Source organism: Rhinolophus hipposideros (assembly GCF_964194185.1).
Source record: "Rhinolophus hipposideros genome assembly, chromosome: 10".
NCBI lineage: Eukaryota > Metazoa > Chordata > Mammalia > Chiroptera > Rhinolophidae > Rhinolophus > Rhinolophus hipposideros.
The window spans coordinates 5235983-5263528 of record NC_138056.1 but is presented as its reverse complement, the minus strand read 5'-3'; the positions used below and the strand labels follow the sequence as shown (position 1 = coordinate 5263528).

The window sequence follows — 27546 nt, the reverse complement described above, 5'->3', positions numbered from 1 at the left end:
GGGGGCGGGGCCAGCTGGTGACGGCGCTGCGGAGCGGAGGTCCGCCCGCCCCCAGCCCGGGTTAGCCAATCACCACCGTGGAAGGGGTGGGGATCGGCGCTCACGCGTCAGGAGGGGTCCAGACGCAACCACTGCCTGAGTGAAATGAGAGGGCCCGGTTGTCACTAACCATCACAATGGGTGGTACTATAGGGCCTGCCGCAACTGGGGTTAGGGACCGGCAGCTGATGAGAAAGCGTTATCTCACTGGGTTCCCTAAAAGGGAGCTTACTTAGCGGGCTGGCCAACCTCTATGGCAGCTTGGGACATTTAGAAATAGAGACGCGCCACATTTTAAGCGAATCTAGTCATTTTTTGTAGAGCTTTAAACATCATCTAAAAAATTTTCATTGCAAACGTGTTATTCATTGGTAAAGAAACTGATAACCAAAGATGGCAGAGCTGGGGTAGCCCTACGAGGCATTCTACCCAGGCTACCCTTAGTCATGTTTTGTTTGCTCGTGCATGTACGTGGGCTGGTTTCTCTCTTTAGCTAGAGTGTCAGAGCTCACGGCGTGTCCTTCACAGTTCCTGGTCCATGGTGAGCACGCCAAAGGAATACTTGGTGCAAAGGCCTAGACAGGTCCCTGGATTTGGGTGCGGGACAGGGTCTCCACATCCTCACCAAGCTGCTGGAGGACGAGGCACTTGTGATTCTCGGGGCACTTTCTAGCATTCAAAATTCAGCTGTGGTTCAAGGGCACCCCCTGTTGGCAAAAGGGAAGCTATTAGGTGGATTACTCACTGTCACCTTTGAACAAAGAATAGACGTTTATAGAGATTGATGATGGACTGAGTTTATCTCTGAGTAAAGCACGCCAGGGTTGTTGTCAGTCACCATTCCTCATTGTGGTGGCACCACAGAAGCTTCTCTGATACCATCAGGCACAAATTCCTGAGGCTGCCCTCTTCCCCCCAGCTACTTTGATAGTTTCTCGTCTCACTGGGTTCTGTTTGCTTCCCAGCCATTTTAGAAGAGGCATCGTCCTTGCAATTTTAATAACACTCATGTTTGTCTCCCGCCTAATTCTATCTACCTCTCCCCTTCCCTTCTTTTCTTGGTCATTTCCAGTTTCTGTCTACACTCAGACTTTTAAAATATGTTTAGGGACATCTTCACCCATTTGTGGAATAGCTTACACTCATCTTCACTATACTGACTTCACAAATGGAGAGTCTGAACCTGCTATCACCCACCTTGATACACTGTGTTTTGGGTTCTGTTATCCTCTCCAATTCCCAGAATTTTCTGAGGTCACAGAACCAACATCCTTTTAAGTTTTCACCCTTCTAAAATTTTCATTTCATTTACCATCCTTTTTTCCTCCGTTTTTATACTGTTTCTTCTCCTAGTTCTGACTGCACCATTTCCTTACCACCATCTATTTCTCTACTCTTATTGATTCCCTTTTATCTCTTTTCCTTTTTCCTCATAGGCAACTATTCTAATGAGTTTAATGTGTATTATTTTGTGTTCTTGCAAGTTTCTTTTTAGTGCATATCTGCTTTTTCCATTTAAAAATGTTTGTTTCTAAAAAATGTTTTATTGTGGAAATTTTCAAAAAGACACATGGAGAGAATATGATGAACTCCTATATACCTTTTACCCAACTTTGACAATTATCAACGTTTTGCTGATATTTCATCTAGCCCCTCCACTTTTTGGGGGGTGGGGGCTGGTGTTTTTAAAAGCAAATCCCAGACATGTCATTTCACCTATAAGGAATTCACTATCTGCCTCTAAAACATCAGCTCTATGCTATGCTAATATCTAATATTTATGTTCAAATTTTCCCTGGATTGTTGCAAATGTCTTCTTATAGTTGGTTTCTTCTAATATGGATCTAAACAAGGTCCAACGATTGTGCACTTGGATAAATTAATTTATATAAATTGTGTTGTAGAGCTTGTTGTTTCTGACTTTTTTTCACTAAGTGCAATGTGATAGCTAATCACTGAGTAATACTCCAGTTTGCAACCACCATAGTTTACCTGTCCTTCTCTGGGTGTCAGACATCAGGTTGCCTTAAAACTCCCCACCATTATAAACAAGGTTGCAGTTAACATCCCTATGTTAATTACGAGTGCCCTAATGGATCCATGTGAGACTTTGGGAGGGTATAAACCCAGGGGTGGAATTGCTAGATTATTGTATCATAGGGTATATGCATGGAACTAACTTGGAAAAATTGTACCAGGCTACCCTCCCACCTGCAGCTCGTGAAGGACCCTGTATCTCAATGTCTATGCCAATGTTTGACATTATCCTGTTTCCTAGTTTTTGTCAGTCTGATATAAAATGATATTATCACTGTTACTTTAATTTGCACTTATCTGATTATTAATGATTTTAAGCATCTCTTCTTGTTAATTTTTTTGGGTTTACTCTTCTGTGAATTTCCTATTCATAGCTTTTGCCCATTTTTCTTGTTAGGTTGCAGTCTCCTTTTTATTGTCAATTTACAGGATTTTCTCATATATTCTAGATATTAATTTCTTATTGGTTTCAAGTATCTTCTCTCGTTCCACCAAATTATCACCTTTGTCCATGGAACCCTTCATTGAACAGAAATCCTTACTTTTTTATGTAATCGAATTAATCAATTTTTCAAGTTTGTGCTTTTGAAGTTTTGTGTAAGATTTCCCTTCCTCGAGTCACACATATGTTCTCCTACATTTTCTTTTATTAACATTAATCTTTTAACCTTTCACATTAATGTTTTTACGTTCACCGTCCATTTAGAGCGGTGCTATCCAAATAGAAATCGGTTAACCACATATGTAATTTAAAAATGTCTAGGGTGCATTTGAGATCTTGCTCCCTGGCATATATCATCAGTTTTGGCTCAAATAAACTCTTAAAAAATTCTTAAAAAAATTTTTTTCTAGTAAACACATTTAAAAAGCAAAATGAAACAGTTGAAATGAACTTTAATCCTTTTGAAACCCAGTATCACTAAAATATCATTTCAACATATAATGAATATAAAAATCTTTGAGATATTTTAAATTCTTGTCCTCTTAAGTCTTCGAAATCCGTCAGCATTTTACACTTACAGCACAACTCAGTGTAGACTAGCCACATTTCAAGGGCTCAGCAGCCACGTGTGGCTTGCGGCTACTGTATTGGGCAGCACAGATATAGTTTCATCCTTAGAGGTAGTGTTAGGTGAGAATGAAAACGTTTTTCTCTAAATAATTAATCCATTTTTATCTGTCTATATTGATTTATGGTGCCTGCTTTATTGTACTTTTGTGCTCTAACCTGCCTCATATCCCCTCACTTCTCCATTCCATTGTCATCTTTCCTGGGACTTTTCTTCTATTCATATCTGGAGGTATCTCTCAAAACTTTCTGTCATTATGCTCTTCATCTTCTATGTACTGTCCTTAAGGATTCATGCTAAGGATTCATGCACCCAGGGAGATTCACTGCCATGTGTCTGTAGATGATGCTCAAAGCACATTTTCATTACATCTCCACTGACTGCATTCTGCAGGACCTTCACTTGGCTGGCCTATTTACACGTACATTTTACATGGTAACATGATAATTTCTCCATTAATTTCTCACCCCATATACATTTTCGTCTAAAATTTCCAAATATTACTTTCCCCCAATCTCCAGGCTTGCCATCTTGGAGTGTAAATACTCAGATTCTCTGAACACTCCAAAATGTATGACTTTCTCTTCCTTCACAGTGGAAAACTTACAGTTGTACCTGAACAAGAGACAGTTATAGTGCTGACATATTATTCCATTTAGCCCTATGATAGGTTACATTTATCTACATGACCACTGTGAATATTTCTGAATGTGCTTTCTTAAGAGAGAGGGATAATTATCCTGTGGGCTACCTGGTCTACCAGATCTCGTGGTTGGAGACCATTCTGGGGCTGTGTTGTGCTAGTCCTGGGCCTGTACACACCTGACCGTCTTTGTCATGGCCGATGAGTCAGGGGTGTGCTGAACACAGGGCTGCTTTCCTGGAAAGATATTCTCTGAGACCCCAAAAGAAATGGTTGTTTGTGTATGTATGGGGAACAGTAAAAGGACAAAGCTTTTCTACTGTAGGAGGCCACCAGGACAAAGACGATTGCCTCAAAACCTCCAATTGCCAAAGTCAGAGATAAGGGAGAATCTTTTCTTTGTACTTCATTAGCTCTTGAATCTTCTCCTGTGTGTTTGTGTATTCACACACTTAGGATGTATCTCGTGGCTTCCCAGGGTACTGCCATTCTGTTGGTCAGTGGACTGGGAACCTGCTGACTTAGCTGAGACCTGTCCTAACTCCCTTAATCCTCCTTTGGGGAGGAGACAGAGATGAGGTCAGTAATCACCCCCCCCCCATCCCATATGCTCCACTCTCCACTGTGGGGCTGAGACTATGTTGTAGCAATGCTCTTCAGTCTTTGGTTTTTGAAACTGTTGAAAGAATCGGGAGTGAAGAAAGTTGTGATCCAGGGAAGTAGTTGTTCACTGCTTTTTAACATTAATACTGCTTGTTAACATCATCCTGACCCATGATGAACTTCTTTGGTCTAAATAGAGGCTTGACATTCGTCAACCCAGCAAACCGAAGGTCATTATCATGGGGGAATGAGATCAAGGTAGGGCGACTCTCAGAATAATGTGGTTCTTTGAGGGCTTGGAGGCTGGGGGCCGAGTGAAAACCTGTCACACAGGAGACCAGAGCCAGAGGGAAGAACATGGGCACCGAGAGGCTTGTGGTCAGGAAAGCAAAGACACCCAGAGGCAGTAAAGAGAAGCTGAGCTGTTTAATCACCTCCTTGGCCAGACTCAAGGCTGTGGTTGCCCCTGAACAACTCACACCTGGAAGCCATTGAGACTCGCTGGAGATGGAGTGGCCACTTGAGTCAGAGGATAAGGAAGGACGGGAACGGAGAGCTTCGGCGTCTCTGACTCCATCATCTGACAATCTTGCCCCCAGGTCCTGCTTCAGCTCTGAGAGGTTCCTGGCTGGTCCCCAGGGGCAAGGAACCAGACGGCGTGCCCTCGCTGTGGTGGGAGAACGACCCTGAGGCGGGGGCCGCCATTCCCCACATGGCCTACGTTGAGGGTGCGGCACTGTCCGCACTGTGGTGGGGACGGAGGCATAAGGCTGGGGGAAGAAGGAACAAGTTGGGGGGAGTGGAATTGGGGGTTGCCTGGGTCCCACCACCAGTCTGGAATTAAATAGCAGAAGAGTAGGGTTGCCCTTGGGAACACTGACTTGTCCCCAGAGACAGTTCCTGGTGATGGGCTGACCTTGGCAACAGACCCTAGCAGCAGGCAGTTGTCTGACAAGAGGGCGGTCCCTGTTGACAGTCCCTGGCAGTTTCCTGAACAGAGGGAGGGAGCTGGCCTGGGAGTCTTGCCCCCAACTACTTGCTCTTCTTGAAGAAGCTGAAGCGCTTTTCTCGCTCTCGTTCTCTGCCGTCCTTGCCGCGAAGTACCACAGGCCCCTCAGCCCCGGCCGGCGATACTGGGGGCATGGTCATGGCCCGGGTCATGCCCCGGGTGGCACTGGGCACTGCTGGCTCTTCAGGCTCTCCAGAGGCAGAGGACGCAGTGGCAATGGCTGCATTCACCACCCGCAGCCACGAGCTCATCTCTGCCTACAGGGAACATGGAAAGACAACCGGTCAGCGTCAAGGACGCCGCTGAGGCAGCCGGGGCAGAGGAAGAGGAGGAGGCAGAAAAACGACCTGCCTATTTCATCTCCTTAGAGAAAAAAAGACCTCTTAGGATAGGGAACATCTTTTTGTGTGGCCTTCACACACAATATCCAGTTAGCATCATTGTGGGTTGTCTGATTACAAAGAATGAGACACTTAAGGACAAGAGAAAGGAGAGGGAAGAAAGGGAAATGTGCAATGGGAGGGTTCTAGGGTGGCAATGCAGAGATAGGGACATAGGGGGAGAAGGGGACGGCTCACCTCATCCTTGGCTTGGAATAAATATTCTTTTCCATCCTGTAAGCTGTGGGAGAAAAAGAAAGCTCAGGGCGGAGCTGAGAATCTGGAGCAGCCTGAAGCCTGCTGGGGACCCACCCAGAGACCAGGCTGGAGAACGTGCCAGCGGAGCCCTCAGAGCCCATCAGACAGCCCTGCACATTCTCCAGATTCCCAGGACTGTGTCAATCCTTCCTGATTGGCTGTGGAGGACCAGGGTGAGCTCACTTCCATCCCAGGCCGTGCAGGCAGGCAGGGGCACGCCCTTGGAGGTCCCTGCAGGCAGAGGCGTGCCAGCACCTTGTATGCAGATAGCCTCTCCAGGATAATGTCAGCTTGACGGCATCTGCCGTCAGGACTGAGCCTTGAGGCTCCCACTCCCCTCAGTGTAACACAACCAGACTTGCCCCCTCTCCCTCCTGTACATCTCTGTCCCCAAAGGCCTGGCCCTGTAACTCAATCCCTTCCGAACCAAGATCATGGCTGCTCTTCATCTTGTCTTGCTCTGACTTCCCCTCGCATCGTGAGAGCACGGTTCCGTTCCTACCCCAGCTTGAAGACATGTTTGCGCTTTCGATAATCAGAGGCGACGCTGCCCTGGGCCCTGGCCAGGCTCACAGGCACTTCTCCATGGTATGGCACTCCCGTGCTGGCTGCCTTCGCATCCTTGTAAAAGCCAAGGCTCCCACGCCGCAGGACGCAATACACATTCTGCCATGACCTGGGAGGGACACGGTGCAGGTGACGAGGTGACCAGCTTCTGGGGGGCTGGTAACCCTGGGAAGAGCTTGGGTATTCTAGGACTTCCAGTGCCACTCCTGCCGTTAGGCCCGTTGTCTTTACACCCTCCTGAGGCCCCGCTTTGCTCCTGGGTCCTACCCCTTTCCCAGACGACACCCCTCCTGCAGGGTACCCTCCTCCTCTATCTAGGAAGAGGCTCCAGGCAAGCCTCTTCAGAAGGCAGGGACTGGAGAGGCCACAGGCACTGCGTGGCCAGAGCCGGTACCTGTTGGCGGCCTTCTTGCCGAAGGCCTCCATCTCCTGTTTGCGACATAGCATCCCCTCCATCTGTTCCTGGGCAGAGAGCTCTGGGCCTCGAGGGGGCAAGGTGGCAACCCGGGCTGACTCGGACGACCTGCTGTGGGCAATGACAGCAGGGGCTGAGCCCTGTGGCTGGGTGTGCCTCTCTCCTTGTGGTCCGTTGGCCTCGTCTCCTGCGCCAGACTCCTGTGGGGAAAACGGTGTCTGCATCAAAGGATGAGATGGCAATCACCTAGCCTGGGTGTCATGAAGCTTGAAGTTCAAGAGCTGGTCCTTCCACCCCCCAGGTTTCCTTTGAGCCTCTGCCTTCTCCTGTCCCCCATGTCCCCACCACCCTACCCCTCTGTCTCTCCAGATATCAACGCCCATGTCTCCAGGAGGAACTGACAAGCCCTTCTGGGAAGCTGCCCTGCTCAAGTCTCTGTTGTTCCAACAGGGGCTACAAGGACAAGAAGCTGTAGAAGGATATGCTAGGGGGTCTAACATTGGGATGGGGGCACACCGGGCAGCGGGGGTCACCTGTGGGGACTCTGCATCTGTGCAGACTCCGTTAATGCTGGCTGGCTGTGTGGACGCTGGTAGCCGAGGGTAGGTTCTGGAGTGGCAGAAGGTGACACACGACAAGTCCTTAGGTTGCTCAGGCTCAGCCTCATCCTCCTCCCCCAAGTGTCCCAGCTCTCACCCATCCCAGGAAGCATCAGGAGCCGCCTGCCTGTCCACCAGGACCCCTTCGGGCAGAGTGGCTGTGGGCTCGGGAGCAGGGGGCTGTCTCCTCCGTTCCTCTTCCTCCCTCTTTCTTTTCCGCTCCTTCTCCTGCTCCTCCAGCTGTCAAAAAATTCTGAGGTCAGAGCATGGAAGGTCTCATTGAAGAGGACCAGGGAGTTGGGGAAAGCTGAAATGTATGATGAAACAGAATGGCGTCTATAATTCTAAAAGAAGGTAGGGATTAGAAGGAATGGGGGAGATGGTGTCTCAATGTCACTCAGGGAGCTGATGACCCCTGAAGCTATGGTGACAACATGGCACTTGGCTCACGTGCTGGTGCAATGGGAAGAGAAAAACTGTCTTCTTCCAGCAGGAGAGAGCACAGGCCTGGGGCAGCGGCCTGGGGGGCCTTCCTGGGGTCCTGTGGCCCTCACCGCAGTGAGCTTCTCCAGCGCGCTGAAACGCTCCTCCCAGGCCACTGCTGACTTCTGGAAGGCCTCGTGCCGCTTGATGAGGCTCTCAACTTCATCAACCGTGCAGCCCAGCTCAGCACTTCGCACCAATGGCTCTTGGCTGCACAGCCAGGCCTCCGCCATACCTGCGTCTCTTCCAAACACGAGCACCTCCAAAACTGCAGGGGTGGGGGGTTGCAGGGAGATGGCAGGTCAGAGTGGGCACCAGCCAAGCACTGTAATCACAGCATTTCCAGGACAGGGACACAGAAAACTTCTGCCCCAGAGCAGGAGCACAGGGCATAGCCAGGCAGTGCCAAGAGTGGGCACCCTGAATTCCATGCCCAGGATTCCTGGTCTTACTTATTCTGGGAACTACAGGGTGTAAGACACACCCCCCCAAGCCCCTCCTCCCAGGTGCCCTCAGCCAGTTTCCTGGTCCCCAGAGCAGCTCACCAAGCTGGAGCCAGTCCATCCTCTCCTGCCACTTGTCAGCTGTCTCCTGGCGCCGTGCCTGCAGCTGAGACAGCTTCTCTGAGATCTGGGGGGTGCGGAATGTGAGTTAGTACCCAGCTGGGCCTTTTCAGGGTCCCTGGGAAACTCACACAGGGGAATTAGTGATTTCTGATTTCAAGAGGCAGATAGCTCTGGCAGGGGGAGATGGAATGGGGAAATCCCTGAACAGCACTGAGGTGGGGAGAGAGGGAAAGGTTTCTGTGAAGAAAGAACCAGAAGAAGCAGGAAGACTCAGAGAAATCAGCATTAAGGCCTGCCCCGGGAAGGTGACCCGGCTGTGCCCAGGCTTCGCCCACCTCCTCAGCCGCGTAGTGGCTCCTGGCAAGCAGCCCCTGCCCCATCTCAATGCAAGAGGAGAAGCGGTCCGCCCTGGCCTCTATCTCGGCCTTGATGCCCTGGTGGTTCTTGATGACCAGGTCTGCAGAGGACACATCCCTAGTGGTACAGAGACCGTATCACCCGCTGCCCACAACCCGATCCCAGCCACTGGCTCACAACCCCCGTAGGTCAGGGGCACCATGGTCCTCACCGGGGCCGCTCCTGGGCGTCCATCTGCACATTCACCCCGTCCATCCACAGCATCAGCTCCCGGACAGCCATGAAGAAGCGGAACTTGTCCGTGGTGTCCAGCAGCAACTGGCGGCGGGCGGCAGAGCTTCCCTGAAGCTGTGCCCAGGCCTCGGCCACAGCCTGCATGTGGCGGCCAATTTCCTCAGCCTTGTCTCCAGCGTAGGCCTTCTGGAGCCGGCGGCCATCGTCCTGTACCTGCTGGACCTGCAGGGCCCCGGGTCACAGTCAGGCAGAGCTGGCAACTCTGGGGAGCTACAGCCTCGCTCAGTCCTGGGCCTCTGTCCGTTCTACTAGCCAGAGAAGCAGGAGGAGCAGCAGAGGGTCGGGGGCTGGGAAAGGTGACGGCTGGTGCTCAGAGTAAGCCGTCATACTCATTGGGTCTCATCTGGGGGCCCGGGTTTAGCTTGGGGAAGGGCGGGGAACAACCCCTTGAAAGGGTCATTAGCCACTTCGGCTGTCAGAGGCCTGTCCAGGATGTGAGGGACCTCAAAGATTGCTCGAGTGAGATTTTCAGCTTGAAAAAGGGAGTTGGGTGGCGGCTCTAACCAACAGGTGGATTTTTCGTACAAAATGAAGAATATTCTAGCCATGGGGGCCATGTGAAAACGTCATGGGCCCTCGAGAAGGCCTGTCATTAAAGGTGCGAACACAGTGGCCAGATGTCCGCTGGCCAGAGATGTTTACCTGGATCAATTCTACCTCATCCCTGAGTGGCCTTCCCGAGGATGCCATCCCCTTAGCATTTCTGAGAACACCCCCACACGTTTCCCATGAAGTCTCCTCCAAGCCACCCCCTTCCTCCCATGCTCAGGTCAGACCTGGGCGCTGAGGGCCTGGATGTCATGCTCAAAGGCACAATGGCGGCGCTGCAGGGCCTCAGCAGCATTGAGGTCCCGGCCGGTCCCGTCTGGAAGCTGTTGCTGTTTGTGCTGCACCCGTGCCAGGGCCTGACGAGCCCCATGCAGGAAGCGCTGCAGCTCGTGCGCGGCAGCCAGCACCTGCCCCCGCGTGTCCAGCAGCTCGAGCAGGTCGGCCCAGGCCTCGTTGAGACTGTCCTTCCACTCAGCCACGGTGGCCCGGGCGGCATGGCCCCCAGTGATGAGCCCATTGGCCAATGTGTTGGCACTATCCACACGCTCCTGACCGATGGTGCTTGTGTCCCGGGAGAACTCTCGGAATTTGTCCCGAAGCATCTGGTGGAGGGGACAGGTGCACATACACTGTGACACTAATGGGGAGAGTCTGCTCACCCCAAACTGAGACCTACTTCTCTCCCCCCTGGGCTATGTGGCCTGAAATACCTTTCTCCAGCTCAGCTGAGTTCATGAGCAGATGCAGCTGATTGCCAGTCATCTTGGATTTGACTGACGCCCTGGCCTCCAGCAAAAGCCATGGGACTTTTAGCCTTCACACAGGGATACCCTATACCGTCGAGTTCTACTGTGTTTCCCCGAAAATAAGACCTAGGTGGACCATCAGCTCTACTGTTTCTTTTGGAGCAAAAATTAATATAAAACCCGGTCTTATATAACATAAGACTAGTTCTTATTTTAATATTAGACAGGGTCTTATATAATACTGAGTCATATTAATTTTTGCTCCAAAAGATGCATTAGAGCTGATGGTCCAGCTAGGTCTTATTTTCGGGGAAACACGGTATTGGAAAAGACTGATTGGTAATTTCCTTTTGGCCCAAGTCTATGTGCAGCCCCACATCCCCCTTTCTGCACGATTCTTCGAATGAAATACCTCCAAACCCGGGAGGACAGTGCATGCTCGTACATGCTCCGCTTCGTCTTGCACCCCATCCCCTTGGTACTCAGCCCAGGGGGAGCCCTAACCTCCCACTGGGTTCTCTACTACTCTCCCAGGAGCTGACCTGTGGCTGGTGTCCTCCCTGCACTTACCGTCACGTGCTCGTAGTCCTGGCCCAGCTCGTGGGAGGCTGCCACCACCTCGCGCTCCTGGATCCACTGCTCCAGGTCATCCAGCTCGCGGCGGAGCTGGCACAGCCGTAAGTGCTCCTGCAGGCGCTCCCTCCGCTCCCCGGCCAGCTCCTTCAGGCTGGCGTACAGCTTGTCCACCTGGGCTTGGCGGATGGATATCCTCGTGCTATGCGGCAGGGCGGGGAACCACCGTAGGATTTAGCATTCATCGCTCTGATCTCCACCTTCTACTGCAGAGTCCTGTCCCCCTGAGCCGCCCCACTGCTTGCCAAGCCCCAAGCTTTCTAGATGTTTCTGTACACACGTAGTACGGAAGACTCCACAATCCTTGCACTTTCTGGGAACTGGCACCCCTCTAGCCCAGGGTCTTGGCCACTTGCCGCCGCTGCGCTCACCTCTCTGGGTGGTCGTGGTCAATCATGTCTTGGCTGCTGGCTGCTAGCTGGTGGATGGTCTGGGTGTAGTCGGCCAGGGCTTGCTCCAATACCTGATGTTTCTTCACCTCCGCCTGGGCACTCAGTTCGTCCTGGGGGATGGGCCAGTGGGCATCAGGGAGTGGGGGACACGCGGAGGAAAGCAGCAGCCATACAGCCGGAGCTCTGCCCCGGCTCTCACCTTGGCTTTCTCTTGGCCCATCATGTGTAACTCCTGCTCGCCCATCCAGGCCTCTGCCTCGGCGGCGTCGCGGTAGAACTGCTGGGCCCGCAAGGCGTCCTCCAGTCGCTTCGCTCGAAGCTCCAGCTCGTGGCTCAGGCGTTTCCATATTTCCTGTAGCTCGGCCAGCTCGGGGCCTGCTGCAGCCGCACCCAGAGCACGCTGCCGCTCTTTTAGGTCTGCAATCCGCGGCTCGTGACCCTGTATCTCCTTCTGCAGGGTCTGTTCCCAGCAACAGAAGAGAAAACACTGGAAGACTGGCCAAGGACCCGCCCTCACCCTCCATCTCAGCTTACACCTACTCACTATTAATCCCCCCACACACTTGCTTCTCTTTCTTCCTGAATCATCTTACGTCCCCTCCCTTCTGGCCCAGTGATGTGATTGATGGTAAAGCCCTTTGTATCCCCGTAATCTCTACCAAGGGAACCCGTCTTCCTGAGGTGAGGAAAGGCCAATCACTGAAGTCTAGGATTCTCTACAGCTTTGAGTGGGAGCCAGAGAAGCCTCAGGTCTTAAAAAGAAACAAACTTCTATGTCTGGGGAGGCTCTTGGGACCTATTCTTGTGCCTTTAGTCTCTGCCTTACCTGGTTTTTCTTCATGAGAAGCTGGACACTGGGCAGGTCCTTGCCATGTTCCCTGGAGCTAGCCATGGGTAGCCGTTCCGTCACCCACAACTGGATGAGAAAGGTGGGGGGTGATCAGTGGAGGTCCGGAGGGTAGCATAAGAACTAGGGGTTGGATAACGCGGCAGGTTTCCTAGGGCTCCTGGTTTGTGTATACTAGGAAATGGTCATCTCGGATTCCGGGGTAAAGGGACCTAGAGGGCATCCCCAAGTGTCCCCCCCCCCCCAAGTAGAGGGTGGATTTTCAATGGCAAAGGGAAGAGAAAACAGCACTGCTGACATCTCCTCAGCAATGGTGATGACCCGATCCCACCTCCAATCCCAGTGACTCACGATCTCGTCCTCCACATCCCGGTGGAACTGGTGCTGCTCTCGAGAGGCCTGCAGGCGCTGGCAGCGCTCCTTCATGGGCTGGCAGAGGGCCCTGAACTTCTCCTCCACGGCCCTCGAGGTCCTCTCCACCTCCCCTGCACCCTGATCTTCCTGGGCCAGTGCTTTTGCCTGGGCCTGGATGGCCTCCACCTCCTTTTCCCGCACAGCCATTTCCCGCTCCAGCATCTGCCCACCCGGAAGAGGAAGAAGATGTCATTAAACTCAGAGGAGACACTAATCAATATCAAACCCATCATGATTTCTTATCCTGGAGTTCACTCCAGGAAAAGTATCTCCTCCTTGTTGAAGTTAGATCAGTGGATCGCAAGCTTTAATATACGTAAGTGTCTGGGGGTGGGGAAGGCATGTTAACCACGCCACTTAGCAATTTACAGCCAAATCCACCTCAGTTCCAAATCCATCTTTGTTCTGAGGAGGTGGAACTGGACCCTGTAAACCTTTCTCCTTTGCCAGCTGGTGCAATGCTAGGCCTTGTCAGTAGAGGGCGCTAGAGGGACACCAGGATACACAGGACAGGAAGGGGCTTCTATACATGGTTCCAATGCGCTTTTCTTCTTGCTCCTACAGCAAAACTGCCCATGGTGTGTGGAGACCCAGTGGCTGTCACCCTCCAGCAAGTTTGGTAGCATCCCGGTGGCAACTTCCTGCTAGCCAGCCTTGGTGTGCCAGCTTTGGACCTTCCCTGGTCCGTCAAACCCCAGCAAATGTCTACGCTATCAGTGGGCGTCTGCCCTCTCCAACAAGGTCTGATGGGTGGAGGGGAGGGCATCTTGTTCCTTCCATGGGCGCCCCTCCTCAGCTCTAGAGGTACAGCAGCTCCCTACGTTTGCTATTCCTGTATTCTTTAGGGCAGGGATCAGGAAATCCAGCCCCTGTCCTTTTTTTGTAAATAAAGTTTTATTGGCACACAGCCACAGCCTTCTTTTACATATTGTCTGTGGCTGCTTTTACCATACAAGGACAGAGTTGAATCGTTGTGACAGAGAATTTATGACCCATAAAGCCCCAAATATTTATTGTCTGGCTTTTTGTAGGAAAACATTTTCTGATCCTTGCTTTGAAGTTCTCTTTTCCCCTTCGGTAGTTAACCACCTTTTACTAATAAATACTTCTTTTCACTAAAGTGTCCTTGTTCAAGTTGGAGTGTGATTTCTGTCTCCTGACTTGACTCTGACTGATACTCCCAGAAATTCTGATCTGGTGGCCCATGGGAATTGCCTTGAGAAACGCCAGGAAAAATGTCTGCCAGGTCTGAGAATGGGCTCCCCAATCTCCAGAGCTACGGGCTCCCTCCTCCTCTCTTCAGCTGTTCATCCCCTCCCCGCCCCCCATCACCCCTCATGCACCTGCTGCTTCTTGAGCAGAATGTTGACGCTGGTGAGGTCCTTGCCGTAGTCGTCGGAGTGCAGCTGGGCCTGCAGGCTCAGCAGCCAGCTCTCCAGGGCAGAGCAGCTCTGGGCAAACAGCTCGGCCCGGTTGGCATCGAAGAGGCTGCGGGCCTTGGCCTGGGTGGTGGTCTCCAGCTCGTCCCAGCGCTTGTGTAGGTCCTCCAGCTTTTCCGACACCAGAGCTTTCAGCTCTGGTTTCTCAAGGCTCAGCTCACGCCCTTCCTGGGTTGTGGGACAAAGAAGTGTGAATGTCAGAATTAGACACCACTGAACTTTGGCCAGGGACTTAAAGAGCAGAAAGGATCTGAAGTGTGGGCAATAATTCCAAGTTGTGGTGTGTTCTCCTTAACATGCTCTTTGCAAAGGTTTGAAACTTCCCTACCTCGCTGCTGATAGAACCTTACTCTTCCTTCAAGGTCCAGCTCAAACCTCATTTCAACTAAGAAGTTACTGCGATCTTTCCTATTTTGAGTTCCCTCGTGCTCGTGGTTTCTAGTGTTATAGAGCGTGTGGTCTTGTGTTATTTGCTAGCATTTCACGTTTCTCAGCTCCTCACCCCTCACCTGACCTATGGCACATGAGTCTTACCTGTCACCCCATTCCCAGCCTTTCTGCTGGAGGACTTTTGTTTCTGGGCAGGTGTGGGAAGCATGAGCTCCTGACTTGCTTGCAAGGCAGGCTGGAAGTGCCAAAGAGTTACTGTCCTACCGTCCGCAGAACCAGTGACAGACAGGGAGATGGTGGACAAACAGTCAAAACCCTTGTGCTTTGGTTGAGGTAACTGATGTTCGACACCGCCTCAGGGTGACCCATTAGGACTGAGCCCCAGTTGCCCACTGCAGTAACCGGCATGGTAGTGAACCCTTTCCTGACTACCTTCCTTGCTCCGTCTCATCTCCCCACATCCCCACTGGTATTTCCTCCGATCACCTCCCATTTAAGTGGCCTGCCCTGGAAGCCTTGTTTCAGGGTCTGCTTCTAGAGGAACACAAAGCAAGACACATGGCCGCCAGGATGAAGAGCATCAGCAGCTAGCACGGCTTGGGTAACTTCACAAACCTTCAGCACAATCCATACTTTGACACACAGTCCTTATGTGGTGACCATGGCTTTGATCATGACCTGGCCCAGCAAGCTTTTCCCATCTTTGCTTCCATGGTGGCCCTTCAACCATTCCCTGTTCCTGCCAGACTGACTCACTCCCATACAGACACCCCACCACTTCCACACCTCTGGTTTCCTGTTTGCACTATTTTCTCTACCTAGAAACGTCTTTCCTCCAGTATCTCTGCTTGTCCAAATTCTACTCGTCCTTCATGGACTGCCCTGGAGGCTCCTGCTTCTGGGATTCCCACACCTCGTCCTCAGTGGCCAGGCTTTATGGGGCTCTCTCTTACTGAACTTGTCATATTCTGCTTTGGACTTAATTTATCTAGCTGTGTATATGTCTTCTATCCTGACTACCGTGTCATTCCTCGAGGGTGGAGCCTGCAATGGAATTACCTTTGTTCCCACTCAGAGACTAATACAAGGCTTTGCATATAGTAGCACCAAGTAAATATTTGCTGAACAAATGGAAACACTGACTATATACTACTCTCCTCTTCTTCCCAACCATTATGCCCTTGAGGGAAGAGAGGTGTCTTTTTTTTATGTATTTTGCAGCATCTAGCAGAGTGCTCAGCACATATAATTTGTCCAGGAATACTTGCTGAGTAGAAATGAAGGTTTACCTCTGCTCAGCATTTGAAAAAGAGCTGGGTGGGGCACCAAATATCAGGAACAACAAGACACAAAAGCAAGGGTTGGTAAACTGTGGCCCGTGGGCCAAATGTGGCCCACTGCCTATTTTTATAGATAAAGTTTTATTGGAACACAGCTACACTCACTGATTTCCATACTCCCTATGGTTGCTTTTGCACTATAGTGGCAGAGTTCAGCAGTCACAGCAGAAACTGTATGGCCTGCAAAGCCTAAAATATTTACCTTTAGCTCTTTTACCTCTGGCTCTTTATGGAAGAGCCATATTTACCTCTGGCTCTTTATGGAAGGGTGCTGACCCCTGCTGAAGAGTGTCATCTTCCTTTGGGCCCAGGAATAGTTATTGTGTTGACCCAAAACTGCAGTTTGGCTCCCTATCAATCCGTACTTTCTCAAAGTTCTGGAGTCACTGTCCCATAGACCTGAGACATTTGTCCCTCAGACCATAAGTTTCCACCTTGGAAGTTTGGCACGGGAGGGCCCACGACCTCTAACCCTGAAATAGCCATGTCCTGAAGCTAGGATTCTCCCCTGCATGGTGGCAAGGACCCTGCCCTGAAGAGGCCCCACGGGAGCTCTTCCTGCTGCTCCTGTCACACCGCTCACCTTGTCCACTTTGTCCAGCCAGTCCTTGTTGGCAGCCAGCTCAGCCATGAACGCCTGGTGCTTCTGCCACTTGGTGTGCAGGTTACGGGCCTCGTCATAGGACACGTCCTGGGCTGTCAGCATCTTCTCATCAATCCAGAGTTTCAGCTGGACCAAACACAGAGCAGGGATGGAGGAAGGCGGTATATTTCAGAGGAAGGGAAGCATGAGGCATAGAGTGGGGGCCGGGGAGCCAGGAATAGTGGTGGGTGTGGGGAGAAGCCATGCAGGGGTTTGTATGCTCAGCAGACACCACAGTGGATGATTTTAGGCTCAAAGGGCCAGGTCCCTGTGGGCAAGGGATGACTAGGGAATGTCGGAGGGGATGTGGGGAAACTGAGAGCCTCACCTCATGACAATCTTGTAAGAAATGCTGCTGCTCTCGGTTTTCCCGAAGACGGCCCAAAAGCTGCTGCACCGCTTTTTGATTCTTCCCGTGTCTGTAATGACAGCCCGTTGTGTAACTCTTGAACTTGCTCTGAAAAGGTTATGACCTTCTAACTAACCTAGAAGCCTTCAGTCCTCCCCTATGGGACGGTGCCTTCCGGGAACACTACAAGACAACCCAGGAATCCTACGTCAGGGTCCAGCAATCCTGGTAGAGTTCATTTCGCCCTCGTGTGGGGGCGGCGGAACTTCCCAGCCCAGAGCTTGGGCCCCCTCTGACCACTGGGTTCCTCCTCCTCTACTTTCGGTCAGCTCCCCAGCCCCATCTGTCAGTCTGACGGCCGCGTTCTCCATCTTTGAGGCCATCCTGTTTGCACTTACTTCCCTCTCGGGCCCCTCATTTGCCCGCTGTCCCCAGCGTACCTCCTCTCAATGGAGTCCGCCTTCTCGTGGGTCTTCTCCGCATGGATGTTGCCCTCAGACACCAGCTGGCGCCCGGCCTCCAGGAGCCCGCGGATCCGCTCCCCATTGGCCTCCATGGTGCTCATGAAGTCTTCCAGTTTTTTTATGGTGGCATCAGCAGCCTGGAGTGTCCCCGGCATCTCCGTGTGTGACAAAACATATTCCTGTGTGGGAAGGGAGGTGGCAAGCTCACTTCTCACAGCACAATTCAGCCTCTCAGAAGGGACCTATCCAAAGGGCACATTTGAGACGTGGAGGCCAACCAGAGACAGGCAGCGTAGACCATCCAGCTCTGAAGACAGGGGTGGATGGTGCCTGATTATGCCGAGTCTCAAGGTTATAAGGCGAAGGGAGCTGGGCTGGAACAGTCCAAATCCCGTTCCATCTTATGTCTAGCTATTGATTCAATTTCTTTAATACTTATATGACAAGCCAGTTTATATTATGGTATATTTACATCCTTTTTTTTTCACGTCCATATTTTTCTAACACGTTCTTCCTGCCCTTCCTGTTGCTTCAACTACCCCACCTGCTGCGTTCTCCTCCCCACCCACCACTCTCCTTCACAGTCCCCATGGTTGTAGTTGGGACTTTGTGCCCTGGGCTCTTACCTGGCTGCTGAGCACGCCCTCAGCCTGGCGAGCATCCCGCAGGAAGCCCTGGAAACCATGGGCCTGGGCCAGACGGCCTTGCCGGCTTTCCCACATGCGGCCCAGCTCCTCCCAGCCGGTTCCCAAGGCCTCCAGTCGCTGTCGTAGGAAGAGGCACTGGGGATCGGCCTGGTCCCGCGTCACCTCCTCACCCAAGGCCCGCAGCCGGCTGTACTCGCTCTGGGCCCGCTCCACCTCTCCCCGCAGGGCTGCGTGTTGGGCCAGGAGGGCCTCTGCCTCAGGCAGGGTCGCTGGCCCTTCTTCAGAGGCCACAGCGGTCTGCGTGCGACCTAGCCAAGCCTGGAAGTCATCCAAGCTGCGCAGGAAGTCCTGCAGCCGCCGCGCCTCACCCAGCGACTCCTCTCGACGTCGCATGGTGGCCCTGAGGTCCTCCCAGCCGGCTTGCACCTCTCCAAGCCGGGCCTTGATGGCAGGGGCTTGGGCGGGGTGGCCAGCAGCCAGGGCATTTGCCTCGCGAGTCAGTTCACCCACCCGGGCGGCGATGGCCTCCAGGTCCCGCTCGGTGCCGGCCAGCTTACGCTGCAGGGCCAGCACCCCAGCCAGGTCATTGCCTAGGCCCTGGGTGGACTCAATGACCTTGGTCTTTTCTCTCATCCAGGCCAGGGTCTCTGTGCACTCTAAATGGTAGTTCTGGATACTCAGGGCTGATGTCAGAGCTGCCTTCTTGCCGTCTGCCAGGGACCGAAACTGCTGCCACCTGACAGGAGGAGGAGGGTCTGGTTTCTGGAGTTGCTCAGCTTCCCCGCCTTGTCCAGGCATATCCGGAAGCTTCTTCCTTGCCTCTCTCTCTTGGTATATTCTACCACCTGCTTCATCTTCTCGTCTCCTTCTTGATTGCTCCCTGTCCAGGCCCCAGACTCTTCAGATGACCTTTACCCGCCTTTCATTTCTTTCTTTATCCCCTACCCCCCAACATATTCCAGACCACGCTTCCCCCTCATTTTCCGCCTCCATTCTATGCCCCACAGAACTCTCTTCCAGTTGCCATCCCCATCTGCCGCTTCCTTTCTCTAGTCCTGCCCTTCCCAACCCACCTAAGGTTGAGCTGCTTCTGGGTGTTGACAATGCTGTCCTTGCTCGGAGGGTTGACCTTCAGCAACTGCTCTGCGATGTCATTCACGGCAGTAATTCGTGCTGCAAGGGCATTCATTTCGGGCTCCAGGGTCTCGAACCTGAGCGGGTGGAAGAGCTGGACATGAATGGCGGGAGGCTGCAAGGTTCCTGCCCATCTCCCCAGACAACCACGAGAACCATCCATCTATGTGAGGCTTATTTATAGGAGCCTCTGCACCTCTTACCTACAAGGCTCACAGTACCTGTCGGTCCAAGGGGGGCTCCCAACTCCACCCAAACAAGTAGGAAAACTATCATCTCAGAGTTGCTCCAAAAAGGTGTGAAAATTAAAGGTCAGGAACAGCTGCACAAGTCAACTAATTCAGGCACAGGGCCCCACCCTTTATCAGAACCTCTTTTATTCCTCTCAGGACTTACCACTTAGCTGCCTCGCTGGGTCCCGTCCTACTAATATGTGTTAAAATGAATTGATAACCAGAAATATTTAAGTGATAAAGATATGAAGCATAACTTCTCCCAGGGACATTTTACATTCTCATACAGCAGTCTGCAAACGTTTTCCGTAAAGGGCCAGGTACTAAATATCTTAGGCATTGTGGGTCATAAGGTCTCTATCATAATGCAAAAGCAGCGACAGGATGATATGTAAATGAATGAGTGTGGCTCTGTTTCAATAAAGCTTTATTTACAAAAACAGGCTGCAAGCTTGATGACGTCAAAGGATTGTAGTTTGCCAACCCTTGTCATGGGATAGCTTGAAAACAAACAACCAAAAAAACCACGAAATCTTTTGTTACATTTTTAAAACCACCAGGAAATGTGACTATAGATGGAATAGTAGATAATAGTAAGGAATTACTAATTTTGTTCTATGTGATAAAGGTATTGTGGTTCTACAAGAAAAATGTCCTTTAAGACTTATTCTGTAAATAAAGCTATTTCATGAGAGGTCAGTCAGTGTCTAAAAGATTTATAACTTCAAAGCCTTAGCTATTTTAAGTCCACACACAGTTAAACAATAATTTACTATATTTAAGAATACTTCCTTATATTTCTTAAAGGACGCATCCTGGAGAATATAGAGATGAAATGATCTTGGGGATTTCTTTTGAAAAGGAAAATCAATCAAACAGAGCAAGATATTGACAATCACTGAACCCAGGTGATGGGATCTAGGAGTTTGTTGCATAATAGTTTCTACTTTTGAGTATGTTTAGCATTTTTCGTTAAAACGAAAAACAGACTCAAAGGGATATAGCAAGAGCAGGCAGTTTAGGGCAGGACGTGCCATCCCACACGCTGGCCCCCAACTCCTAAGGCCATTGCAGAGGGAGCCTGTAGGGGGCCTACCTTTGCTGCACGACTTCCAGGTCCTCCAAGCGCTCAGGCAGGGTGAGCCCGTTCAGCCACTGCTCCTTCTCCTCCACCCACAGCCCACAGGCTCCGGCCTCGCTGAGCATGGTGTAGAGAGTCAGGGCCGCCTCCAGGGCCCGAGCTCGCTGGCCTGCCCGGGCCTGCAGCTCCTCGTAGTGGCGCTCCAGGCTGGGCACCCTCCCCTGCACCTCAGGAGTGCGGCTTAGCGCAGGAGGCAGGGCCAAGGCCTGATCCCTCAGGGCATCCAGTGTTGGCCGGTGCCCCCGGATCTCCTCCTCCAGGGCCCGATGCTGCCTGGCCAGGGCCTGCGTGGAGAACTCATCGTGCCCCAGCTCGGGACTGGACACCAGGCGCAGCGCGTCCACCAGCCAGGCCTCCATGTCGTTTGCATCTGCCTGGAACTGGTAGAGGCTGGCGGCCTGGGCGAGCCGCTGGGCACGCTCCTCCGCCAGAGCCTCCAGCCGCTCCCACTGGGCCTGGAGCTCGGCAGCGCGGGCGGAGGCCTGGCCTGCTCCAGGGTGGCCCTCAGCGACTAACTGCTGGCCCTGTTCCAGGGTGAGCTTCAAGGGCCCCAGCCGGCCACTCATCTCACCTCGCAGGGCTGTGTGCTTGTTGAGCAGGCGAAGGACACCAGTCAGGTCCCGGCCAGTTTCGGCTGAGGCCAACAGGTGCTGCTGCTCCCGCACCCAGGCCTCGGCCTCGCCCACCTCCCAGAGGAACCGCCAGAGGCGCCGGGACTCCTCCAGACGGGCCCGCCTGGCCGCAGCCAACTCGCACAGTGCTTCGTAGCTCTGCTCCAGGGTGGCCACCCGCTCGGACACCAGCTGTGGGTCGCATGGTTTGTACTCTGAAAAAGTCATGGTGGAGAGTCCAGGGCTGTAACCCTGCCCTCCTGCTGCCCCCATATCCATCCGTGGTTATGAATCTCCCCTTCCCCCCACTCTCTTAGGCCTCCCTCCCTAGTTTTGTCACCCACCATCTACCCATCATCCTTCCTGTCCCCAGGTTTTCCCAGTCTTGCTGTTCCAGCTCTTACTATTCTCTCTCCCAGCCCCTCCCCTTTCCAGTTCCTCCCCCCAGATGTCACCTTTTCCTGGGTCGCAGAAGCGTAGAGCAGAGGCACTGACGGCCCGCACCCTCTCAGCCTGCACAGCGATGTCTGCTTCTACCAGCTCGTGTAGCTGCAGCAGGTCCTCCACTCCAGCCAGATGCTTGCCCAGGTCCTGAGACTGCAGGCGGCCCTGCCAGGCACACGCGGCACGCCGATGCCATCTGAGGGCCTCTTCCAGCCCCGTCAGCTACACATCTGCTAAACTCGCTCCATCCACCCGGATTACCTGCACCTCTTGACCTCTCTGGGCGGCTCCAGGTGTCACACCGAGGTAAACACACCTGCTCCTGTCTGTCAGCCCTCCTCCACACACATAGTGACACCCCAGTTCTATTCTGGCACCCCGACCTCTTTGTACTTCCTTCCCCTCCTGTGGAAACCATCTTACTAAATCCTGCTCCTAGAATCTCTGCTCTGACTCATCTTCTTGGTCCCAGAATTATCACCATCCTCCTATTGTCATGGCTCGGTCCCCAGCACCCCAGCAATCTTCAGCATCTCTCCAGGCCCATCCTTATACTTCTACCAGGTCTCTCGGCTCCCACTCTGTCTGCCCACAGCCCTTCTTTACATAGCAGTCAAAGTGACCTTTCTAAAAACGTAAGGCAGAATCACGTTTCCTCTTTTCAAGGTCTTGTAATCACTTTTGAGGCTGTTGTTACTTTGAATAAAATCCAAACTCCCTGACCAGGCCTGTGAGGCCCTAAGTGAGCTGGCTGCTGCCTCCCTTGTCTCATTCCCTGCCCCCTCCCCGTGCTTACTGTCCCCCTGGCCTGGCCTGCCCTCTCATGCCGAACATGCCACACTATGCAGGCCCGGGGCCTTTGTCTAGCTGTTCCTTCTGCCTGGAATGTGTTCTCCTCAGATCTCCCTGTGCTGGCTCCTTGCGTTATCCTGCGCTCAGCTTGGACGGCATTTTCTCCTCAAGGCCTTGCAGACAACTCCGTCACATGGCCCCGCTCCGGTTTCCTCATAGGTTTTATGTCCACCGGCTATTTTGTTTGTTGATAGGTCATGGTTTCATCATCAGCCTCCTCCCACTAGAATGTGAGCCCCAGGAGGAAATGGGTCTGTCTGCTCTGTTCGTCTGAACTGGGGACAGGGCCTGCACTAGAACATACTGAACAAAGATCGGCTGAGCAAGGGGTGTGTGTGTACCCCCAGCCCATACACCCCCAGTCCTGACTGACTGAAGAACACCACATGTGTCCCGCTGGTACCTTCATCTCTCCCATCCAATCCATGAGGTACAGCAGGTCCTGAAGCACCTTCTGCAGCTCCAAGTTGACGAGGAGCCGCTCTCGCCGGGCGGCCACCATCTGCCGCAGGAAGTCCCAGAGCCGGGCCACGTTGTGTTGCCGTGCTGCAATGCGCTTGATGTCGTGGTAGCGCTCGGCGGCCAGCTCTGCGGCCACGGCGTCCACAGCCTGCACGCGGCCGCTGTAGGCCACAATGTCTGTCTCGATGGCTTCGTGCTTCCGCACCGCTGCCTCCACGGCTGCCAGCTCCAGCCCAAAGTTGTCCTGGGGCACGGGGCAGGGAGGGGAGGTTCGGGAGCTCAGGGACACCATCTCTGCTGGCCATCTCTGACCTCCAGAGCACTTCTGCTGCAAGATGCCAACCCCATCAGGTGGCCCTAAGTTTCCTCTCTATCTCAATCTGTCCTGTCTCATTAACCCTTTCTCCTGTTCAAGCTTTTGGCCCTTGGTTCCTTGGTCTTCTTATCTGCGTGATGGATTTCTTGTTTCATTAGCTCCCCACATGGCAGGGTCCTTCTCCACCACACTCTCTCCCATTTTCCCTCACCAGCCTGGACAGGCCAAGAGTCCCTCCATGTTCTACCTGGGACACGAGGCGCTGGTTCTCACTAAGCCAGGTCTCTCGCATGGCGGCCTTGCGATCGAAGCGGGCGGCCAGCTGCTCCAGCTTCTCCTGGCGGATCAGCTCGGTGCGCAGGGCCAGCTCACGCTCATGCTCAGCCTTCTCCAGCCGCTCCCAGGCCTGCGAGGAGGGGACAGGATTAGGGCCAAAGGGCCAGGCTCAGGAGGTGAGCGTGGGGAGGGGTCACTGGGGCTGGGGGCACATGATGCGTCCCAGGGAAGCTCGGTCTAGTGAATCTGTGGAATGCGGTCAGTTAGACGCCTGCGCGTGGAAGTATGAGAAACGGGGGCATGAATGCTATAGAGCCACATGCAAACTATGCCTGCTTATGGTCAAGGACCGGAGAAGAACAGGGAACAACAGAAACCACTGGATTTGTTTGTGGCGGGGGACTGTGGGTGAGCCCTATTGCTTTCATGACTCTTATCATGTTGTCTGTGAAAAAAGTTCAAGTAGCGAAAGTGAATCGGGGACAGGCTGAACAAGATAAGGAACTGGGGTATCATTTTATTATGTGAACCCACTGGGAGTGACAGATGGACGAGGAAGGGGGATGTGCAGGACGCACGAGAGGGTGTGAGCCACATCTGCACCAGGGAGGGGTGGTCGGGTTGTGGAAGGAGGGGCAGGGGCCCAGGGTGGGACGCCTGTGGGACAGGAAGGGAGGCTGTAGACCTTGTTGATGTCGGAGATGAGCCGGCCCTCTCGGGGTGTGTAGACCTTCTGGTTGTTGGCCCGCAGCTTGCTCTGGATGGTGAACAGCAGTACTTCCAAGTTCCCTTTCTCTGTGAACCTGAGACAGGAGGCCAGGTTGGGGTCAGAGTCAAAAGGCCAGTAGGGGCACAGGGACTGTACGTTGCAAAATGAAGTGTCCTGTGTTGTTTTTGCTGTGCATAGAAGCAATCCACGCTCTTTGCGTGAAAGCCAGAAAATGCTGGCAAATCCAAAGAATGTAACTTTAAAACAAGAGAAAAGCACACAGAGACAACCACTGCTGCCCTTTGGCATAAACATACTTCATGTTTGTTTTACATGGATGGGATCAGATCACATCCATGGCTATTGTTTGTCAAGGACTCACTCACTGGGATCCAGGCCCTGGTCTCAGGGCTTGACGTGCACTCACTCATTTAGTTCTCACTGTTAGCTACATTCTCTTATTACCCCCTTTTCCAGATGAGAAAACTGAGGCACATAGAGGGTAACGACTCATCACCGCTAAGTGACAGAGCCAGGATTAGAACTCGGGCACTTTGAACCCGGATGCTGAGCGCTTCTCTCTCCGCTGTCCAAAATAACTGTTTTGTAAACTGCTTCTTCACTTATTTGTCGTGAACATCTTCTCATGTCAATACATGCATTTCTTCAACATTATTGTCAGTGGCTGTCCCGTGATTTATCTGTCTTTTACAAAGGTCACGGTGAACATCCTTAAAGCTATATCTTTGTTCAATCCCCAGAAAAGGATTTTCTGGGTCAAATCATCCCCTGGAATGTACAGAAACAGATGTTTTCTGGATGAATATTCCTTTTGGAGCTGAAACACATTAACCCCCAAAGAGCTCAATTACAGAAAAACAGACATTTTAGCATGCACTGTACGGAACTGCCTAACAGCAATTCCACACTTGCAAATAGTTCATGGCTAAAATATCTGATAAGAATCTCTGCAAGGTACAAGTTTCCGGCTCACTCCTGTGTTGCCTGTAAGTCCAATCTCCCTACCCTGTCCCTGAGCTGGGGCTAGGTTGCTGGGACCCTGATCGATAGATAATCTTATCTGAGGGGATTGTACCGACTTTACATACCATAGCAATCATTTCCACAGCATGACTTTTTAAAAAATGGATAATCATTTAAAAAATGTATTTGGGAACTGCTTCTGGCACTTAGAGCTGAGGGAAATGAGCTTCCACTGCATTTACGTTCTGTCAGAACGCGCTCCTGAAGGGACGCCCTCACTTAGGCAGGCCGGTTGCAGTTGAGTGCAGCCCAGGGGTTACCTACTTGGGTGGCTTCTCCACCGTGCGGTAGGAATTGAAGGACTGCAGCTGGTTTTGGACCCCACTCAGGGAGTTGGCCAGCTGCCGGTCATTGAGGGTCACGATCGTTTGCTCGATCCACTGCAGCAACTCAGAGGCCAGTGACTCGTACTTCTCCACCAGGCGTTCCGCCTCCATGGCATACTCCAACACCTGCAAGACACAGAGGTGGGGTCTGGCCCATGGGCTCCCTGACTCAGTCCTGCAGCGCTACCCTGGCCCTGCCCCTAGGCTAGGCCTCCTCTGGCCTTTACGCCTGCTGCCTACAGTGGAGAGTACCTTCCCAATTCTTTTGCCTTCCACAGCCAGGGCCTTCATCTTGGAGAAGTAGTGGTAGTAAGTAGCCACATAGGTAATGATTGATTTCTCATCTGGTTGGTCCACATTCACATCTGAGAAAAAGGAGCATGCAGGTCAGGCAGAGATCAGAAACCTGCCTCCCAGACGGATACCTGCAACTTGAATCACTGACCCCAATCCCAGGGTCCTCCCAGCCCTCCGAGGCTGACATCGTTCCAGTTCCTTTCAGAGCAAAATGACAAGACACCATATGGACTAAAAGGCTATGAAAAGCTCTTTTTCCCTCTCCTAGAAACAGAGTATAAAGTCCAAGGAGGCTTTCACCAGCATTCCCAGTAGAGACCAAAATTAGCTGTTTGGGGGAAGCAAGGCAAGAAAAGAAACAACATTCCTATTTGGGGGTGGATCATGGACTTATGGGCAGTAAAGATGCGCAAGAAGTCAGAAGATTCAGGGGCAGCAAGACAGAAGGTCTGAACTAAGCCTCCAAAACCCGTATGTTCAGAGGGATAGGCTCAGGGGGCCCAGGCAGCAGGGACAGAGGCCAGTCCTCAGGGCCATTTCTGGGCAGTCACAGCTATTTCTGACCTCAATCCCAAAGTTCAGCTGGGGGCCCCAGGAGGTGAGTATCCTTCAAGCCAAATCAGCTCCCACCACAAGGACCAAGGTGGATAATGACTTGACATCCTTGGGTTCTCTTAATTAGGCCAGACTGCATCCTACCTAAAGGGAAGGCTACGGGATTGGAAGCCACCCTGAGCACCTCTGAAAACCCACAGGCGGCAAGGAGCCCCTGAAATCATCTCAGAAAGTTATAGGATACTTAGATGTACTTAAATGTTCTTTATCCTAGCTATGCTTCTCAGATGCTCTCCAAGGAACCTCATCTTTGGCCTATTTCCGTCACTCGTTAGCTGATGTTTATCATTCTAGACCAGGGGTGTCCAAACTTTTTTCAACGTTTTTCACCAAGGGCCATATGCGGTAAAATACCAACAGCCGGCCATTCACTCGAGGTGAAGTACGTATTGCCTCACCTGGTTTATTTAAGTAAACTAAATATACTTTTGGAATTTGCTGCGCACCAATAAAAAATGGATTGCGGGCTGCAGCTGGCCCGCGGGCCGCAGTTTGGACACCCCTGTTCTAGACGAAGAGAGCATAGGAGATGGGGCTACAGATGGGATGGAAAACAGGGAGAAAATAACTAAGACCCAAATCTTCCCAGTGAACTTCAGAGGGAGTGTTTCTGGCTGGGAACTCACTTGGCCCTTCCCTCCTTCCCTTTTCAGGCTGCACCAAGACTGCTCTCTACTCTCCCAGAGATGAGACAGGCTCTGGAGCTGGGCTGCCTGAATTTCAACCTCAGCCCCACCAGCTGCACGACTTTGGGAAAGACATTTTCCCCTTATAGGCCCCCATCTTCTCTTCCTATACTGAGGGTAATAATGACACTGATTTCAAAGGGGGTGTTGTGAGAATTAAATTAATTAAAGCAGGTCAAACAAAGTGCCAGGTACAAAATGAGAGCCCAATGGCTGTTACCAGTCTC

At 52.2% G+C, this 27546-nt stretch overlaps 1 protein-coding gene across 2 annotated transcripts in view; it reads right to left on the bottom strand.

Moving 5' to 3' along the window:
- Nucleotides 1–4799: 4799 nt before the first annotated feature.
- Nucleotides 4800–27546, bottom strand: part of SPTBN2 (spectrin beta, non-erythrocytic 2) — a 36653-nt gene continuing 13906 nt past the window's right edge. For both annotated transcript variants that reach the window (XM_081062846.1, XM_081062845.1), the window contains exons 8-36: nt 25974–26086; nt 25660–25847; nt 24328–24445; nt 23614–23772; nt 22992–23294; nt 21748–21901; nt 20637–21507; nt 19247–19384; nt 18153–18909; nt 17503–17705; nt 17042–17132; nt 16654–16800; nt 14245–14508; nt 12839–13063; nt 12467–12556; nt 11840–12100; nt 11620–11750; nt 11186–11390; nt 10097–10471; nt 9238–9482; nt 9005–9143; nt 8649–8733; nt 8175–8371; nt 7718–7860; nt 7555–7630; nt 7001–7221; nt 6542–6715; nt 5980–6022; nt 4800–5658 (exon numbers count right to left, since the gene is read on the bottom strand). In XM_081062846.1, the coding sequence (XP_080918972.1) occupies nt 5425–5658; nt 5980–6022; nt 6542–6715; nt 7001–7221; nt 7555–7630; nt 7718–7860; nt 8175–8371; nt 8649–8733; nt 9005–9143; nt 9238–9482; nt 10097–10471; nt 11186–11390; nt 11620–11750; nt 11840–12100; nt 12467–12556; nt 12839–13063; nt 14245–14508; nt 16654–16800; nt 17042–17132; nt 17503–17705; nt 18153–18909; nt 19247–19384; nt 20637–21507; nt 21748–21901; nt 22992–23294; nt 23614–23772; nt 24328–24445; nt 25660–25847; nt 25974–26086 (6350 nt within the window). In that variant the 3' untranslated portion in view covers nt 4800–5424. The remainder of the gene's footprint in view (nt 5659–5979; nt 6023–6541; nt 6716–7000; nt 7222–7554; nt 7631–7717; nt 7861–8174; nt 8372–8648; nt 8734–9004; nt 9144–9237; nt 9483–10096; nt 10472–11185; nt 11391–11619; nt 11751–11839; nt 12101–12466; nt 12557–12838; nt 13064–14244; nt 14509–16653; nt 16801–17041; nt 17133–17502; nt 17706–18152; nt 18910–19246; nt 19385–20636; nt 21508–21747; nt 21902–22991; nt 23295–23613; nt 23773–24327; nt 24446–25659; nt 25848–25973; nt 26087–27546) is intronic.